Source organism: Aptenodytes patagonicus, chromosome 5 (assembly GCF_965638725.1).
Source record: "Aptenodytes patagonicus chromosome 5, bAptPat1.pri.cur, whole genome shotgun sequence".
Taxonomy (NCBI): domain Eukaryota; kingdom Metazoa; phylum Chordata; class Aves; order Sphenisciformes; family Spheniscidae; genus Aptenodytes; species Aptenodytes patagonicus.
This window is the reverse complement of record NC_134953.1, coordinates 53,139,269-53,156,589: the sequence shown is the minus strand read 5'-3', so window position 1 is coordinate 53,156,589 and position 17,321 is coordinate 53,139,269. Positions and strand designations below refer to the sequence as shown.

Genomic DNA, 17,321 nt, shown 5'->3' with positions numbered 1-17,321 from the left:
GCCACATCAGGGTGGGGGGACAGTGAAGAGACATCACCCACCTGGAGCCTGAGCAGCTGGGTTGTCCCCTTTGGGGTAGCAGGAAGCTGTGACGGATGCAGGCTTCCCGGCACCTCCCTTGTGCAGCAGAGCTGAATTTTGTCTATTTTTAATTTCATTGCATTCCCTCAATAAAACTCTCATGGGGAAAAGAAAATGTAAACAAAAAAAGAAAGGAGGGGGAAAAAAAAGCAAGCTCCAAACCAAAATAAAATTCTGGTTTTGATGGCTGCCGCCTGGGAGCGGGCAGCAGCCAGGATGCTGTACCTGCCCTGCCCTGCCCCATATCCCTTCACACCCAGAACTAACCCAGGTACCAGCCATTGGGGCATCCCCTCTCATCCCTGACATCCCAAACTGCCTTCCTCCCTGCCTCAAGAGCACTGGCTTAACTAGTCCCAGCAGCCCTGCATCAGCTCCTTCCCATCCCACCCTGGCCACGCTCTGTCTCAGGTGAGGCCTTGGATGTGCCCGGCTCCCCCCTGCAACAAGCATCCCCCCGCATATTAAGCTCACTAATTAATGGTGGTAAATAATGCTTGCGATGAGAGCTGGCTTTGTGCCAAGGGCTTCGTCGGCAGCTGTGCCAGGTCCTGGAAGGGCAATGGGGACCCCCCACCCCAGCACTGCTGCTGCTACATGGGGCAAACTTGGCAAAGTTTGGCTGCGAGGGCCCAGCTCTCTACTGCGGGTCAGGGAAGGAGCTGGCAGAGCAACACCACTCTGATTTACACAGCAGCCTTGTCCCCTAAAGCATCAGAGGGGTCAAGTCTCTATAGAAACCCTGCCAAAACACAAACACACACAACCCATTCCCTGGCCCAGGAACCACACTGCCAAGCCCTCTGTGCCTGGGAAAAGGCTGAGTGCCGCTGGGGTCGCTGCTGGGAGAGGGAAAACGAGTGGCTCCTGCGCCCACTGCTCTGCCAGCTGCCTGTGCCTAGGGGATGCCACTGCAGCCCAACACTCCCTGCAGGTGCGATGCACAGGCAGAGCCAGTGTTCCTGTTCTGCAGCACCCGCTGCATTTCCTAGCCGTGCCCGGGTGAGGAGCAAGGCCGGGGGCTGTGGCCAGCACCCACCCACCCCTCTCCTGCATGGTGACAGAGCAGCTCCAGGGCTGAGGCTGCTACAAGGATGCAAGACATTGCAGGGGGCACCAGTCCCTGTTTTCCCCAGCAAACAGGGCCAGCGGGGTGCCTGCATCCCTGGGGGGGGGGGGGGGCACAGCCAGCAGGCAGCCCAACGGGGCTCTTGCAAGAACCTGCCAGAGGGGACAAGCTGGAGCAGCAGTTCCCAGAGCCGGTGTTTGCCTTGGCAGCCCCAGCCTCTGTGCCTTACTTTTTAGACACCGAGCTAGAGGGAATGGCTGGATGTCTAAAACCAGGCCTGGCAGCGGGGCTGGTATCTGGCAGGGGACATGGCAGCTCCAACAAGTTTCAGGGGGCTGGGGGGGGGGGGGGGGGTTCTGGCCCATGCCCCCACACTGCATTCCTGGCCTGCTGCCACCGGGCTGGGCTTTCCCACCGGCCGTCCCGCTCAGGCACTGCGCCTGCTCAGCAAGCCCAGGCTGAGGGGGAACAGTGTCACCTGCTACGTAACATCCCTCTGTTAGTTTTCCACCCTGCAAAGCCGGGGAGGATCCCATCCCATCCCAGCTGCAGGGCCAGCACAGCCTCCTACAAGCCCATCCTGCTCACAGCCCAGTGAGCGGCCATGGCTTGTGCTGCACAAAGAGCAGCTCTGGCCTGGGCAGCTCGGGCTCAGCTGGGGCTAAGGCTGCTCTGCCTTGCCCCAGGAGGAGCCAGCTGAGGCAGGACCATAGCAGCAGGGTCCCCACACTGTCCCAGGATCGGAGGGATGCTGCGCAGCGCACACAGCTTCCCCCACCGCTGCCCAGAGCTGAGCCACACAACGCATCTCTCAAAACCTTTATTGTCAGCAAATAACAAAAGTCAGCCCTGCAGCAGCACAGAGAGCCCGGAGAGAGCAGGGTGCTGGCACCCCAGGGCTCACCGCCCTGGCAGGTCCCCTGCACTGGCCCCCTCCCCAGCCTCCTGGACAGCAGCAGGGCTGGGTGTGCACAGGGGGGACGGGTGAGACTGGGGGGCACGTGTCATTCTCCAAAGCGAGGGGCACATTTACAACTGCTTATAAATAAACAACAACAACAAGAAATCTCCAGCTCTGGGAAGCAGGTGGGCTTCCTGCCGCCGAGCCGCCAACCCAATGCGCTCTGCCCTCCGAAGGTGGGGAGCAGCCCACTCCCCCAAGGCTGTGGCTGCCGGGTGCCCCCCCGGCATGGGCTCTGCTGCTGTGGGGGACCGGGCTGGGGGGGTCCACCAAAGCAAACCAGCCGGCAGAGTGGGTTGGGCACCTGCCCGGGTGCACATACAGAGATGCAAGGATGGGGATGCGGGGAACTGCCAGACCCTGCAACCCCAGTGGTGGCTGGGGTCAGCTGCAGGCTCCAGGGAGAGCGAGGGCAAGGAGCCCGGGAAGGGCCAGGAGAAGGGCAGCGCTGCCAAGATGGACCACAGCCCTCAGGAAAACCGCACGTCCCCAGCGGCTGGTGAGGAACAGGGCTGGGCGCCCTGACCACCAGCCCCCAACCCCAAGCGCCGCAGGACGCCTGCCCAGCTCCATCGCCCTCTGTGCAGGGGACAGCAGGGAGCACCCTCCTGTGGTAGGACTCCTGCCACCACCTTCCCCATGCTCTCAGCCCCTCGGGTGCCACCCGCCGTCCCCTGCATACAGTGACATCCCCACACCCGCCCTGCTGCCTCCCGCGCTCGGGGGCTGGTGGGAGGGCTGGGGAGGGCAGAGAGCATTGGGAACCACCAGATACACCTTCTACCTTTGCCTTTAAACACTGAAGCTTATATTAGAGACTATGATATATAACCCGGGGGGCAGAGCCATCCTGCCTGGAGTAGAGACAGCAGAGAGAGCACAGCTCTGTGGCCAGCCTGGCAAGGGTCTGCTCCGGCTGTGAGCAGAAGGTTAGTATGGGGGCACAGAGCAGGCAGGCGGGCAGGGGGACGCCGTCTAGGGCTGGTTCTTCGCCTCGGGGTCTTTGTCGTAGATGTAGCTTCCCACAGCTCCGGTGTTGACGCCTGCACGGGGGGAGATGCAGGAGGGTGAGGACCTGGGCGGGAAGGTGGCACGCTCCAGGGAGATGTCCCATCTGGGCTGTGGCAAGCCCAGGCGGGGCACGTGCCCTCAGACCAGCTCCCCACCCCATCTGCCCCCAGGCACTCACCCTTTGGCCCAAAGAGGATCCCGTAGCAGGGTTTGTGGCAGTATGGCTGTCCATCGTGCTGTGCGGGGCAGAGAGAGAAGCACATCACTCGAGGCAGGTAGCCAGGGAAAAGCCAGTCTCCAGGACACATCCCCCTGGCTGGGCACCTCTCCCACTCTGCTCGTCCCCTGCAGACACCCGCACCGCAGCACCCCCAGCTCTCCCCCAGGCTGCAGGAGCTGCTCCTGCCAGCCCTGCCCTGCCCTCTTGCAAAGGCAGGGGCTGCCCAACTGGCGTGGCACAGCACAGCTCAGCAGTGCCCCGCTGGCATCCCCCATGTGCGCTGCCCGGGGCTCTCGGGGCCAGGACATCCTTACCTCGGCGTGGCCCCCCGGGGTCAGTGTCTTGCTGCAGCGCTCGCAGCGTAGGCAGGGACGGTGCCAGTCCTTCCCCAGCGAAGTCACCTTCTCGGCTAGAGCGGGGACAAGGAGGGAGGGTCACGCCAGCCCCCCTGCACACATGCTGAGGGGAAGCACGCCTCTTGGGGACATCACCTCTGCATACAAAATCCCGAAACAGCTCTGTGCACCCCAGCCTCCCATGTGTCTCCCACCCCTCTGCTGCCTTGCAGGTGACAGAGGTTAGCTGGGGACAGCTATTAAGCCCATGCCACCCACCTGGGAGGTGGCAGCAGGGGACACAATGCAGATGAAGCCCTGCACCCAGGAGGTCCTCCAAGAGGACCCATCCCTGCAGGCTCCTCAGGCACATCCCTCTGTGCCCCCAACCCCATCTCTCAGCCAAAACCCACCCCCAGCCCCTCTGCTGTGCCATCCCAGGGCATGCACCCACTGCCTGCTCGCCACCTTACCAAAGTAGACTCTCTTGCCACAGCGTGGGCACATGTTGGGCTCCCCGGTGAAGGTGGTGACACTGGAGGCTGGAAGGAGAGAGGGCATGGGCGTGGGAAGCATAGGGACATCTCAGCCAGGACACATGGGTGTGGAGGACCCCACACACACACCCTGCACCCCACACCATTGCCAAACACGGTGGCTCTGGACCGTCTGAATGCCACGGCAGAGGGCCGGGCTGCCCGTCCTGCCCTGCCCCTCACCTTTGCTGGGTCCCTTGGGAGGCGCAGCATTCACCTTCCTCTCCTCCACCTTCACTGGGTGCTCGATGGGTCCCGGCGCGGTTTGCCCCTCAATCTGCGGCTTCTCATAGATGTAGGACCCGGCGCCACCAATGTTCACCCCTGCAGTGGGGCAGAGAGAGGCTGCGGTGGCCTGGGAGCACTCGGGGTCTCCATCCTCCCCCCAGCCCCCTGTCCCACCTCCCCCAGCCCCGCTGAGCCACAGGGCCACTGTGGACACTGCTACATCTCAGCCCTGGCTTGCTTTCTCCTGACCCATGCTTTCTCCAGCCACATCTGGGATAGGAGAGCAACTCCACCTTCTGTTTGAAGGGGAATTCGTTTTTTAAATATAAAAAATAAAAAAGGACAGCTGTCAGGACGGATCCCTCCCTCCGTCCAGCAGGTCTCCTTTCCCTCTGCACAAGGGGATGGCAGGGTTGGGACTGCAAAGTGCTGGCTTGATGCTCAGCCCATGCTAGCCTGGCTTCTGGGGTGCTTTCGGGGCCACGGCTCCCCACCAGTGAGAATGGGGGGACCTGGCCCCTCCTGCAGCCCCGGGCACCACCGCACAGGCACAGGGGGAGCACGGACATACCTTTGGGGCCAAACAGCGTGGCGTAGCAGGGCTTGTGGCAGAAGGGCTTCCCATCGTGCTGGGGAGAGAGGGGAGTGTTAGGATGCCGAGCAGCAACAATGGTTCCCTTGGGATTGCTTCCATCACCACTGGTGTTCAGAGACCACCATAGCCATGCCTACACCCCAAAATGCACCCAGCCTGCGGGTCTGCCAGCGACAGCCTAACCCGACCCGAGCACTCAAGGATTTCACCCGCATCAAACACTCCAGCTGTTCTGCACATGCCGTACCATGGCGCTGGAGCACCAGCACCCTGCGGCAGTTCAGCAGAGAGGCATCTCCAAGCCCCAACCTGGCGGTGTGCCACCGGGACCCAGTAAGGCGTCACTTTGCCCATTAAGCATCCTGTGCGCAGCCAGGCCGTTATTAGGTGCACAAAGCACCACCAAGCTTTGCATCCCCCCTCGCCTTGGCCTGAGATCAGAGGCTTTGCGTGGGCGCTGGTCCCAGCCCAGCCGCTATCAGCCGGGGGTGATTATCACAGGAAGGCATGAAGCGGGCGATAAGCCCCAGAGCTCCCCACAGCCGTTTCTCATGAGCCACCGGGAACCGAGTCCAAGAGAAAAGAAAGAGCATTTGTGGCTGGGGCAGGGGGCCAGCGGGGCTGCCACGCACACCTCCCCGTGTGGAAAAACCACTGGGATCCCGTTCTCAGGCACGAACCCACCCCATCGCCTGCTCGGCTCCGTTCAGCACCTCAGCCCTGCTTCGTGCCCCGTGCTCCTGCCCTCCATCCCCTCTGCTGCAAGGCAAAGACACCTTGCCCAAAACAGGCAGGGCGGTATCTGAGCAGAAGCGATGTCCCTTCCCTCGCCTCCCCGAGCGGTACCGTGCCAAAGGCGAGGGCTGGGAGCAGCCAGGGGCAAGGCTGGGGGAGCAAGCAGGCAACGGGCTGGCAGCAGGCAGCTGCAAAATATCGCAAGGCATAAATATTAGCGTGCTCGCAGCATTACCATGCCGGAGGGGAGGGTAAACATTTAGCTGGTCTCCCCGCGACACCTTTCCAATCCGGCCGGACATGCGGCTTGAAAGGAGGGACAAAAAGCAGGGAAGGGCCAAATCCTGCTGTTGGCGCAGTCGGTGAGGGCTTGGCTGCCATCCCCCACAGGAGCAGAATCCGGCCTTATATGGAAAAGCAGCAAATCCCCCAGGCTTAACCCGGCCTGAAGCACAGATCCACCCGTGCAGACCCATCCTCCCCGGCAGGACCAGCCCCACTCCCCCCAGGGGCTGGTGGCAACCAGCACAGTTGTCCCTGCCGCTGCCGCCCGCTCCCCAGCTGTGCCACGTGCTAAAACTGCGCTAAAGAGCTGGTGACACTCTAGCATGACAGGCACTGTGCAAAACCCAGGGCACTGGGTGTCACGCCAGGGCATCGCACAAGAAAAACACAGTTGCTTCCAGGCCTGAGCACCTGCCACTGCTGGCATGGCACCCTTGCGCTCCCAAGCGCTGGGCAGCCACGGTGGCATCGCATTCCAGCACAAGCCCCAGCGCACTGAAAGCACCAGTGCTGAGCTAGCATCGCCATGACAACCCGTGCATCCCCAATTTTTGCTGTTTCTAACCACACTCTGGTGCAGCCTCTCGGCAGCCGCACACCTTCGAAGCCAGTGCGATGCCCAAACAAGCCTGCCTGGTGCACGGAGCTGCTTCAAGTGGTTGCCGGGGCACACCGAGCCCCGCCACAAGCTGCCTGGGAGCCCACACCAGGGTGGCACAGCTGGGGCACCACACGTGGTGCCAGCACCACTCTGTGGCTTGCCCAGACTGTGCACGAGAGCTCTTGAGCACCACGGGTCACAGCAGCAGCAGCAGCATTTGAAGCTACAGTGTGCGCTCCTGGGCTCGCGTGTCACAGGGACAGCCCATCTGCATGGCATCGGGTACCTGCCCCAGCCGATTCCTGGAACTCTCCATCCCTGGGGTGCTGGAGAGCCCTGGAGAGACCACCAGGCCACCCCTGCATGGCAGCACAGCTCCCGCACCCCATCTGTCCCAGCGGCTCTTACCTCGGCATGCCCGCCTGGGGTCAGGGTCTTGTTGCAGCGCTCACACTTCAGGCAGAACTTGTGCCAGTCCTTGCCCAGGGAGGACACCTTCTCAGCTGCAAGAAACATAAGAGAGGGGTGAGTGACTGCCCAGCACCTGCTAAAGCCCCTGGGGAAGCCAGGCTCCAGGCACCATGGGGGGCTGCACTCGAGGAGGGCTGCTCATCGCCACACTGTGCAAATCAGCCACGCTGCAGGGACCGCTCTCCTGCAGCCCGCAGGGCCCCCGGGGCCATTCAGACCATGGGCACAGGCCCCCCAGCCTATGACCCCCCAGTGCCAGCTCTGCCATCGCACAGACGCCCCTTCCCACGCGCCAGTCCAGCAACAGTAGCATTTGCCTTCCTACTCCCTGCGTCTATTTTTACCCACCACGTTACCCAGAATGACACTGCTCCCATTCAAATATTTGGTGTTACCATGCCCACCCCACTCCACCCATTTCGTCATGCTTCCCCCACATGCATCCAGCCTCTCTGGCTCCCCAGCACTCCCCGAGGAGCCTTGGCCGCGCTTCCAGCCCTCGGCGCTGCTCCCAGGACACCCACCTGCCGGGAGGACAGGACGGCAGACAGCCCCTAGTGTCACCAAGGATGGATGTTTGGCGCTGGAAAACACCCATCTCTTGAGTGTGTGGGTGCTCCCCCCTCACCCCTGGCCCGAGAGCAGGTGCAACATGCAGATGGGTATGTGGGCATGGCCCCTGCATTGCCCCAGAGTGCCATGAACCTGTGGAGCAACTCGTTGCCGGCACCGAAAACAGTTTCAAAGCATCAGTGGGTAAATTCAGGGAAGGAAAATGCTTTGAGACCTGTTACACCTCCTCCGGCTGGCCCCGAGCTGTACGTCTCCAGGAGCACCCCAGGAGGTAGCTCAGGTTGCCAGTCCTCATCCTGCATCCCCAGCCTTACACCGTCCCCCCTCTCTCCCAGCTCCTGGGGGTCCGGGCGCTGCCCTGCGTCCCCCGCCGATTCCCGTTCACCCTCCCTCTCCCCCACACATGTGCGGAGATACCTGGAAAACAGCGTGATCCTCTTAACGCCACCATAAAACTAAATCAGAAGAGCCAAATAAAATATTTAACAAGCAAATAAAAGCACAACTGGAGCCTGGCCCTGCTCTACAAGAAGACCTCCTCCACAACGGCGAGTTTCCCAGGCCTTTTTTCCCCGAGGACCTCAACAAATGTCACCTGTTTACATCAGGTCAAGATGAGGGTCAAGAGCTCCCCAAGGGCAAGTCCTGACTTCCAGAACCACCCTCCTCCCAAGGCAAACAGCTGCATCTGGGGCACATCGCAGGGCCAAGATAAGCCAAAACAACTGCCATCACCACCCAAAAAATCAGCCCCGGCGCAAAGCGGTGTGGACAGTGGCAGAGGAGGGCAGCACGACGGGGCAGAGCCGGAGCCATCACACCAGGGTGCGGGGGAGAGCCCCGAGAGCATCCCCAAGCAGGCATGTGGAGGATGGGCTTGGGGGACTAGAATCAGCTGGAAGCAGCTCTGAAATGTCCTCCTGGGGATGCTACGCACGAGTCCAGGCTGTTGGACCAAACCCCAGGTGGGAGCGGACGGCAGGGTGAAGGGATGCCCTGCTGCAGCCAGGGGTCTGTGCCTGCCTGCTCAAAGCTGCCAGCGCAAATCCCTGCTGGGCCCCAAGCCTGGGGGCTCAGGAGGGCTCATGCTTCCCCAGCCCCTCACAGCAGGCAGCACACAGGGAAGGGGCCAGGGCCGGACCCTGCCCTCCCCTTCCTCTGCAGCCCTCGGCCGCTCCTGGGGGCAGAGGACCAGCCCCAGGGCACACAGCCCCCAGCCCTCCCAGCCCCACAAGCACTCCCCAAAAGTGAGGGGGGCACAGATGTCCCAGCACCCCGCTGCCTTGGGGCTGTTGCAGAAGCCCTGCATCCCCCCAGCCCTCCCCAGCGGGAACGGGTGCCTCCCCGGGGCGATCAGGGAGGGAAATGGAGCGTGATGGGCTGAAAGCTGAGCCAGGGGCTCAGGGCCAAAGAGCCGCTCAGCTTTGTCACAGCGGATGTACAGTCAGGCCAGGCTGCACTTCGGCTGCGTCACCCCCGGCTCCCCCCACCACCCCGGCCCAGCACCATCGCAGCCCTGGGTACAAAGCAAGGAGGAAACTCCTAGCGGATGTTTTCCGGAGGCCATTGCAATTACAGCCGGCCACAGCCCACACCAGCTCCTTCCTGCCCCCGTGAGATGAGATGCCCCCCCCATGTCCCCCCCCCCCTCCGTAATATTTCAGGCAGTTGTAAATCCCTGCTGCTCCCTGACAAATGCACCCCGCACCCCACCAAGGCATCCCCGGGCCACGCAGAGCAAGGGGGACCTCGCCAGCACCCGCAGCCCCTGGCAGGGGATGGGGCAGGAGGTGGCCCGGTGCACCATCCTACTCCTGGGGCACAGGGACAGCCCGGGAACTGCAGGGGCTGCCCCTTGCCCACAGATGGAAATGCCACACAGAGGCTGGTCAGGCATCCTCTGGCTGCAAACAAGGGCTCCCGGGGGCCATGGCTGGGGCCGGCACAGCTGGGACGGCTTTCCAGGAGGCATTGTTCACAACGAGCAGAGGAAGCAGCTTGGAGCCACCCCAGCCCATTTCCAGGGCAGTGGCGTCCCGCCCATGGCCACACTGCCCCATAAATCACTGCAGAGGGAAAGCACCAGCACCCAGATTCCCTGTCACCTGGCTACATCTGTTCCACCACTGCATCAGTTCCAGAGGAGAAGTCTCTGGCCACATCCTCCCGCTGCAGCAGAGACCCCCTGGGCAGCTGCTGGGGGAAGCCCCGCTCTGAATCCCCTGACTCGGGGGGGACACCCCACCATCAGCACTGCAAGAGCAGCCTGGGGTGAAGCAGTGCCCGGGCTCCATCCAGCTCTGTGCAGGGAGCACAGGATGGCACCAGGCTCCGGCGCAGGCTTCTCTCAGCCAGATGCCACACTGCACCCAGCCTCTGCCACATAACACCTTGCCCTGCCATGACAGGAAGGGATGGGCCAGCGCCCGCGTCCTCTCAGCATCACACCGAGCGCACGCACGTCCTGCCCCACTTGCTGGATCCCGCACCTACACACTCAGCCCATGGCAAGACACTCCCCTCAAGCCCGCCAAATTTAAACCAGCTGTGCAGCACCCCCTGGGAAGGGCAGAGTTAAGGGTACTCACCTGCAGGAATTTGGCCTCTGCCAAATGTGCGTGACTCGGGGTTTGCCTGCCCTGGGGTACCCACCTCACCATGGGTAGGCACCGCGTGCCCATCAATAATAAACCTCTCCCCTGGGAGAAACGCCCCTGTGGAGGAGAGGTGGAGGCACGGATGTGTACATGGCCAGCTGCAGGACGTAGCCATGGGGTGGATGTGCACCGTGCAGGGGGTGTAGCCCACGCCGATGAGGGACACCACCAGAGCCCAGGAAAATCAGAGGCCAGGAGCAGGAAAGCCCCCGAGGGGGCTGCCGAGGCAGTCTGCTCCCTGCAGCTCTACAGCAGCCCCACCCCAGAGACAACGCGGCTCATCCCTTAATTACCTGCCATGCCTGGGCAAGGCAGCTGGCGTGGGCCAGAGGTGGGTGCATCTTTTCGGGGTGGGAAGGGAGCATCCCTCCTCCCAGACTCAGCACCGGGGGCCGCGCCGAGCCAGCTCTGGGCCCTCGCACAGGTATTTCCACGGCCTGATGTCAGCGCTGCTTCCAGCCGGAGGCTTATTCAGCAAAAGCAACCATAGCTGCAGCCGCGTCTCTGCGAAGGGCTGGGCTGTGCCCCATCCATCCCACCACAGCTCTGGGAGGACGCAGGGAAGGGCTAACAAAGCCCAGTCCGGCAATAAAGATGCCAAATCCCCACAGGGACCCAGCGACAGGCATCCTTGGAGGAGAGGGATGCTGTCAGACCAACCACAGATGCGCTTCAAAGCGGTCGCAGGCACAAAGGAATGAATAAGAGAGATGAGCACAGGGAAAGGAGCCTGGTAAATGGCTGGAAACAAAGCCAAGAGCCCAGGCAGCAGGCAGCCTCATCCCCTCCCCAGCCCCTCGCAGCATGGCTGGGAGCTGGAAAAGGCAGAGGGACAGCTTGAGGATTTCCTGCCGGGCCGGGCCGGGCAGCCGGCCGTGGTGTCCCACCGGTCCCCCGGGAAGGGTCCATGCTGCCTTCCCACGTCCCCCACCCCGTCCCCTCCTGCTCTCCTCAGGCATGGCCAGGCAGCTCCTCTCCCCCGTCACACAGCCGACAGTTATGCCGCACTGTGATTTTGTGGCCAAGATGAATATATATATTTAGCTCCCCCACAGCAAGGCGAGGCAAGCCCTCCGGCCCTGAGCCGCTCGCTTGCTGGGCTCCCTCCAAGTGCACAACAAAGCCAGCTCAGTACGGCCTCGCCGGGGAGCGCAGCCGGGGGGGTGAACAAGGAATACCCCAGGAGGGAGGTCCTGCTTCCCAGAGCCTCGCTTCCAGCCTCGCAGAGAGGCGAGGTCTTCCCCAGGACCCGAGCCCCTGCGTAGCTGAGCCACTCAGGCGCAAGCGAGGGTTGTTTGATTTCCAGCCGCAGCCCTAATGCATGGCGTGGCTCCCATCCACCCCGCCGCTCCCTGCCTCTCTGCCGACAAAACCTCACCTACTGCAGGCACTTTCCTGGCTGTGAGCCTTCAACCTCCCGCTCTGGTTCACGGGGCCAGGGCAGCCTCCAGCAAGTCCCTCTCCATTTTCCATGGGGCTGCTGTACTTCATCAAGCAGCATCCACACGGGATGCATCCCTCTGGCTCTGAGGCCGGACAGCTTGACCGTGGCTGTGCTGGGAGAGGATCAGCAGTGTTTCTTGCCAGGCATTAGGTTCAGCCGGGGCTGAGCCCAAGAAATCAGCTGCTTTCTTGCTGCGACGCCGACCCACACAGGAGGCGTTCCAAGCAGGACCCCTGGCCAGCGGCAGGAATCCAGGCAGCCTGCAGCCCTCCTCTCGCCCCGCCGCACGGCGAGGGGCAAAGCGGCCAGCAGAGAGCCGGGGCACAGGCAGGCACACGAGCAAAACCCCTCCCTGGGTAATTGCTGGTCCAGAGAACAGTGTTCCTCCTGCTCGCTGAGATACCATCTCTGGCGGGCAGCGCTGGGAGGATGAAACAGTTTCCTGACCCGTGTCAGCGAGAGCAGGACTCAGAGACATGCTGGAGCAGCCCAGCCTAAGTGCCCCTCCAGCCCCATGGCTCCTCACCTCCCCACCCTGTTGGCTTCCCACAGCCGTGGGGCACAACCAGCTCCAAGCAGGGTTTGGCCCAGGGCTGTGGGCAACACAGTGTGAACAGACAGCAGCGGGAGAGGATGCTCGGGACCTCCCTGGGGGCCACAGCACTGGTGCTCCCCACTGGCAAGTGCACAGCAGGCTGGTGGGAGAGCTCTCCCCACCTGCATGCCAGGACCTGTCCCCCACCATCACCTCCCTGGTTGCTTCAGGGCCTCCCAGCCCATTGGCAGGAGCAGTAAGCACCACCACCCCACCACAGCCGAAAGTGGCACCACGGCACACGCTCCAGGCTCCGTATTTGATTGCAACATTGCAGTGACAGATTTTCCATTACCTCTCGCTTGGGCGTTCCTGCTCCGCCTTTCCTTGCCTTTCCTTTCCAGTCCCATCACCTCACCTCTCCCCATCCCTGTGCTCCTGCCAGGGACAGGGAGGGAGGAGGGAAACGCAAGGAGCTCTGCCCGAGACCTGCCTGGAACCTGAGATGTGGGTGCAGAGCTCCATAAACCAGACACCAAACGGAGTCACTCAGGACCAGCCAGGCTTGCAGAGAGCTGCCTGCCAGCCCCAAGCCTCTGGCACCCACGGCCCTGGGAGCAGCACCGCTCCCCACAGGCTGGCAGCACAGGAAGAGCAGGGCAACCGGGCCGGCCAGCACAAACCCCTGGCACAACCCCTGCGGGCACATCCACACAGATCCATGTCCCACAGCAGCTGAGCCCCAGCCACCTGCAAGGCAAGCAACTGCCCGTGAACATGCACATGAGATGCCAGCACCGCACCGTGCAGCCGCCCCAGCAGCTCTGGCAAAGCGTGCACTTCACAGTGTGCAAGAGCAAGGGGGACGAGACCTCACACCGTCCCGCCCTCCCACAGATAATTTTCTATAGCTCGCACTATTTTCCTGAGGGAAAAGCTAATGCTAATCAACCCGTCCTTCAGCTTCCCACAGAGGCATCCCCCCCCGGCAGGGCTCTGCGCAGGGAGCAGGGAACTGGTGCATCCTTAGTTACCGTTCTGCAAGGTCCACGCACGCTCCAAGAGCAGCCGCCCCGAGACATCGGAGCAGGCAGTTACCCAAGGAGCCCAGCCAGCCTTCGTGCTGGCAAGCCAGGGGCCATGCAGACGCTGACGTGCCGACTGCTACGCTGGCTGCACTTTAAGAGCGGCTTCCTTTGTTAGGGACGGCTGTAATCGAAATAAAGCCCTCCTGCCTCTCCTGCCCAGCCGCTGGTGGACCACCGTCTCCCAACAGCCAGTGCCCAGAGCCAAGGGCAGAGGTTACTTATTAATTGCAGAGCGGCTTCTGCAGCTTGAATTTCTGCAGGGCTGACCTGCCAGTGCAGGGAGAGCACCCCACACCTCGCTGCACCCCACGTCTTGCCGCACCTCTCTCCTCAGTCATGTGTGACAGTGGGGTCAGGCATCTGCTGCGGGCCCTGCTGAGCACGCTAGGCTCGGACCCTCCTTACTTCCCAGCTGGATGTGTCCTTAGTCCCCCTCTGGCACCCTACTGGTAAACCATCTCCAGAGAGCGGCTTTGCTGCTCCGGCTGCAGTCACGGCCAGGACAAGCCCCGGGGCTACTGGGTGACTCCCATGTGCTTTTAGGATGCCCCCTTCCCAAACAAGGGCAGCAGCCTCCCGCCAGCCCTCAGGCACCCCAGCACGTGCAGAGAGCTCCCCGAAAGCAGCCCACCGGCAGACCCTGCTGCACGTGTGCTTGTCGCATCCCTGGGGCTTTCGCCTGCCTCGCACTTGGGATGGGTAAACAGGAAACCCCCCGCCGCCACAATCTCCCACAGTTCCCTGGGAAGAGAGAACGGGAGGCGGAAAGGCTTGGCCAGGGCTCCCGGCGACCCTGCAAAACTCATTTAAGGCTAGCGATGCAAAAGAGAGCTGGGGAAATGTGCGGCTGTTTGGCTTCAGGCAACCCTGGTCCCTCCGGCGCTTCCTGCCAGAAGAGATAACCCAAACCCAACCCCAACCCACCGCCACCTGCCAGCACGGGATGGGAACTGGCCCCAGCAGCCGCCAGCAGCACAGCTCCTCCGGTTAAACATTCACTTCATCCCTCCAATCTCCCCAAAGCAGGAAAGCTAGCCCCAGCCACTCCTGGAAACAATGTCACAGACCTCAGCCTGCTTTAAAAAAAAAATAGAAAAAAAGCCAGAAGACTATTTTTATATTTCCCTGTGCTTTTTAAAGGAAAAAAACTCATTCTGTAGCTCAGGAAACGCCCACATCCTCCTAACTGCGCAGGGAGGAGCCCACTGGATTTTTCCAGGGAGCGTGAAGCAACAGGCAGGCTGGAAATGAGTTTTCCATTGGTACCCGCGATTGTTGGCATTGGTCAGCCACTCAGACACTGCGCGGGGCCGGGAACGGGACGCGGTGGCATTTCTCACACATGACCCACGGCTGCAATCCCAGGCATTCGAGAAGTTATAGTTGCCAGTGTTCATTCAGCACAGGCGAGGAGCACTCCCGAACAAGCAGGGCTTTATGAATCACCTCCCCGTTAAGCTTCAGGCCAGCCGAGGAATTCACAAGCACAGCGCTCCCATCGCCTTCCCACCAAACCACGCGGTCCATTGGGAGGAAACCCCAGGAGCCGTGTCCTGGAAAGACGTCTCAGAGGTTGCATCCAGTTTCTATGCATTAAATAAACGGACCCGGGTTTATTCTGCCGGAGCCTGGGCGGTTCCTCAAGGAAAAGCTCAAGGCGTCAGGAAGGACACGCTCCAGCCTATCTCAGCTCCAAGCACAGAGAAGTTTTTGGCTCGCTCCCATTTCAACTCACCCCCTGGTCACTCTTGGGGGCAGCGGGGGCCGCACAGTCCCTGTGGGGAGGTGTGGGATGGGGGCTGCTGCTCCCCCGCTGCCAGGCACCTGCTTCCTCCCTGCCTGCAGGGCAAGGCGTCCCGCAGCGGGACAGGAATGGGGAAGCCAAGGAGCAGCAGAGACCTGGACACAGGCCACTACACCTACAGAAACCCACCCGGGGAGAGAGAGCCGGCACGCAGCTGGGGGCATGGGGTACAGCACTGTTCCTCCCCCAACCACATCCCCGAGAGACCTAAAAGTCCCCCAGCACATGGGGAGAGAGAAAGAGCACGGGCACTGCTGGGGGCTGGTGCTTCACCTCCTGGCACAGCCTGGCCTCCTCTGGCAGCGAGGCGGGGGTCCCTGAGCCCGGCCCCAGCCCCCCCTGCGCAGGGCAGGCTCGTCCCCGGAACGAGCAGAGCAACTCTGACCCCGGGCCAGTGCCCAGCTGGCTGGACAGACATGCTATTTTCTGCTTAAAAAGGAAAAGATTCATACAAGGAAAGACATCCAAGGGGCCAAGTCCTTCCCACCCCCACACAAATAGGTTTGTTTAAAGGAGGAAGACAGCAAATTCCTATTTCTCTGTGTTTACTTGGAAATGGCCGGAAAGGAATGAAAGCACCAATGCCTCAAACACTCAGGCACCATCAGGACCCTTTGGTATTTCTCCACCAAACAAACATGCTGAGGCAGCAGGGGCTGGACCCTGGAGCACCAGAGGGAGTCAGGAAGGGAGGGGTGCAGGCAGGCAGCGCCAGGCCAGGCCAGCTGGACCCCATGGCCAGCAGGTCCCAGGAGGCAGCTTGGGCTGGAGTGCTGGATCCATCCCCAGAGCCACCCTGAGCCTGCAGTGCAGCGCCAAGAATGCCCACCCTGAGGATGCCCACCCCGGGGCCAGGGGGTCAGGTCGCTCCCCGGGAGGCTCCCGGTTGGGCACTGCCACACAAGGGGGGAAGAGGGCTGGGGCAGGCTCCTTGGGGAGCGGCAGTGAGGCACCAAGGCAGGGGATCAGCCCTCACTCCCACCTCTGCCCCCGGCATTTTCTGCAACCTGGGCGGCGGCACTCACCCTGGGATGCCTGACTGGAGACACCCCAGCCCCAGTTCCCAGAGATCCCGACTAGCCACAACCCCAAGCTGGGCCCTCAGAGACCTGCAGGGACTCGCTGCTGCCCAAACCCAGCCCGGGCATGCCAAGATGGACCTCCAAGCCCAGACGCTGCCTTTGAAAAAGTCCCGTAGAAACCCCAAACCATTCATTAGCTCGCTCACCTGGGCACAGCCCACAGAGGGCTGGGTTAGAGGCAAGATAGGCACACCTGGAGCAAGGTTTGCAGGGAATGGGAACAAATTGGCTGGGAGAAGGTTTTGTTTGCACCTGCCACCGCCTGCTCCTCCACACCAAGAGATCCCCCTGGCTCATGGGAGCCCCCTGCCCAGCACCCCGTCCACGTCAGATGGGCTGGGTTCTGCTATGACCCGAGCCAGTGGGTACATGGGGACATGAGCCCCCCCCAGCACCAAAACAGGCTGCGGGCACACACCCCAACCAGGGCTCCTCAGCCCCTGCTTCACCTCCTCAGCCCAGGGAGCAGAGGAGGGTGCCCGGGACACCCCTGCCACCCACGCCCCCCCCGTGTCCCCCGCCCCAGGGCCTGCCGGCAGCATCCCCCAGCACAGCCCAGGGATGGGGGTCCGGGAAGGGCAGAGCAGAGGGGCTGCGGCTGCTGCGAGGGGGGTCCCGGGGGAGAAGCAGCTGCTGCCGGGCAGGTCTCTGGGTGCTGGGTGCACCCCGCTGGGGAGCCGCGGCAGAGCGGGGACCCAGGGATGCGCCGGGCTTAGGGACGGCGGAGCCGGGGACACACCCCGGAACCGGGGAGGAGAAGAGGACCCGGGGATGCACCGGGGCTTGGGGAAGGGGGAGGCAGGGATGAGCGCCGGCTCCGGGATGAAGGACCGGGGACAGAGCGGAGGTCCCGGGGATGCACCCCGGCTCGGGGAGGGGGATGCAGGACCGGGCCCTGCGAATGCGCTCACCGAAGTACACGGTCTTGTCGCACTTGGGGCACTTGGATGCCATGGCGGGAGAGCGGAGCGGAGCGGAGCCGAGCCGAGCCGTGCCGTGCCGAGCCGAGC

General features: G+C 62.4%; 1 protein-coding gene across 1 annotated transcript; it reads right to left on the bottom strand.

Moving 5' to 3' along the window:
* Window positions 1-1,955: 1,955 nt before the first annotated feature.
* CRIP2 (cysteine rich protein 2) lies at window positions 1,956-17,321 on the bottom strand. Its single transcript, XM_076339832.1, has 8 exons — window positions 17,223-17,321; window positions 7,066-7,160; window positions 5,013-5,070; window positions 4,397-4,537; window positions 4,151-4,219; window positions 3,657-3,751; window positions 3,301-3,358; window positions 1,956-3,154 (listed from the first exon to the last, which is right to left on the bottom strand). Exons 1-8 carry the CDS (start codon window positions 17,263-17,265, stop codon window positions 3,087-3,089), a joined length of 627 nt encoding a protein of 208 aa, XP_076195947.1. The 5' UTR covers window positions 17,266-17,321; the 3' UTR covers window positions 1,956-3,086.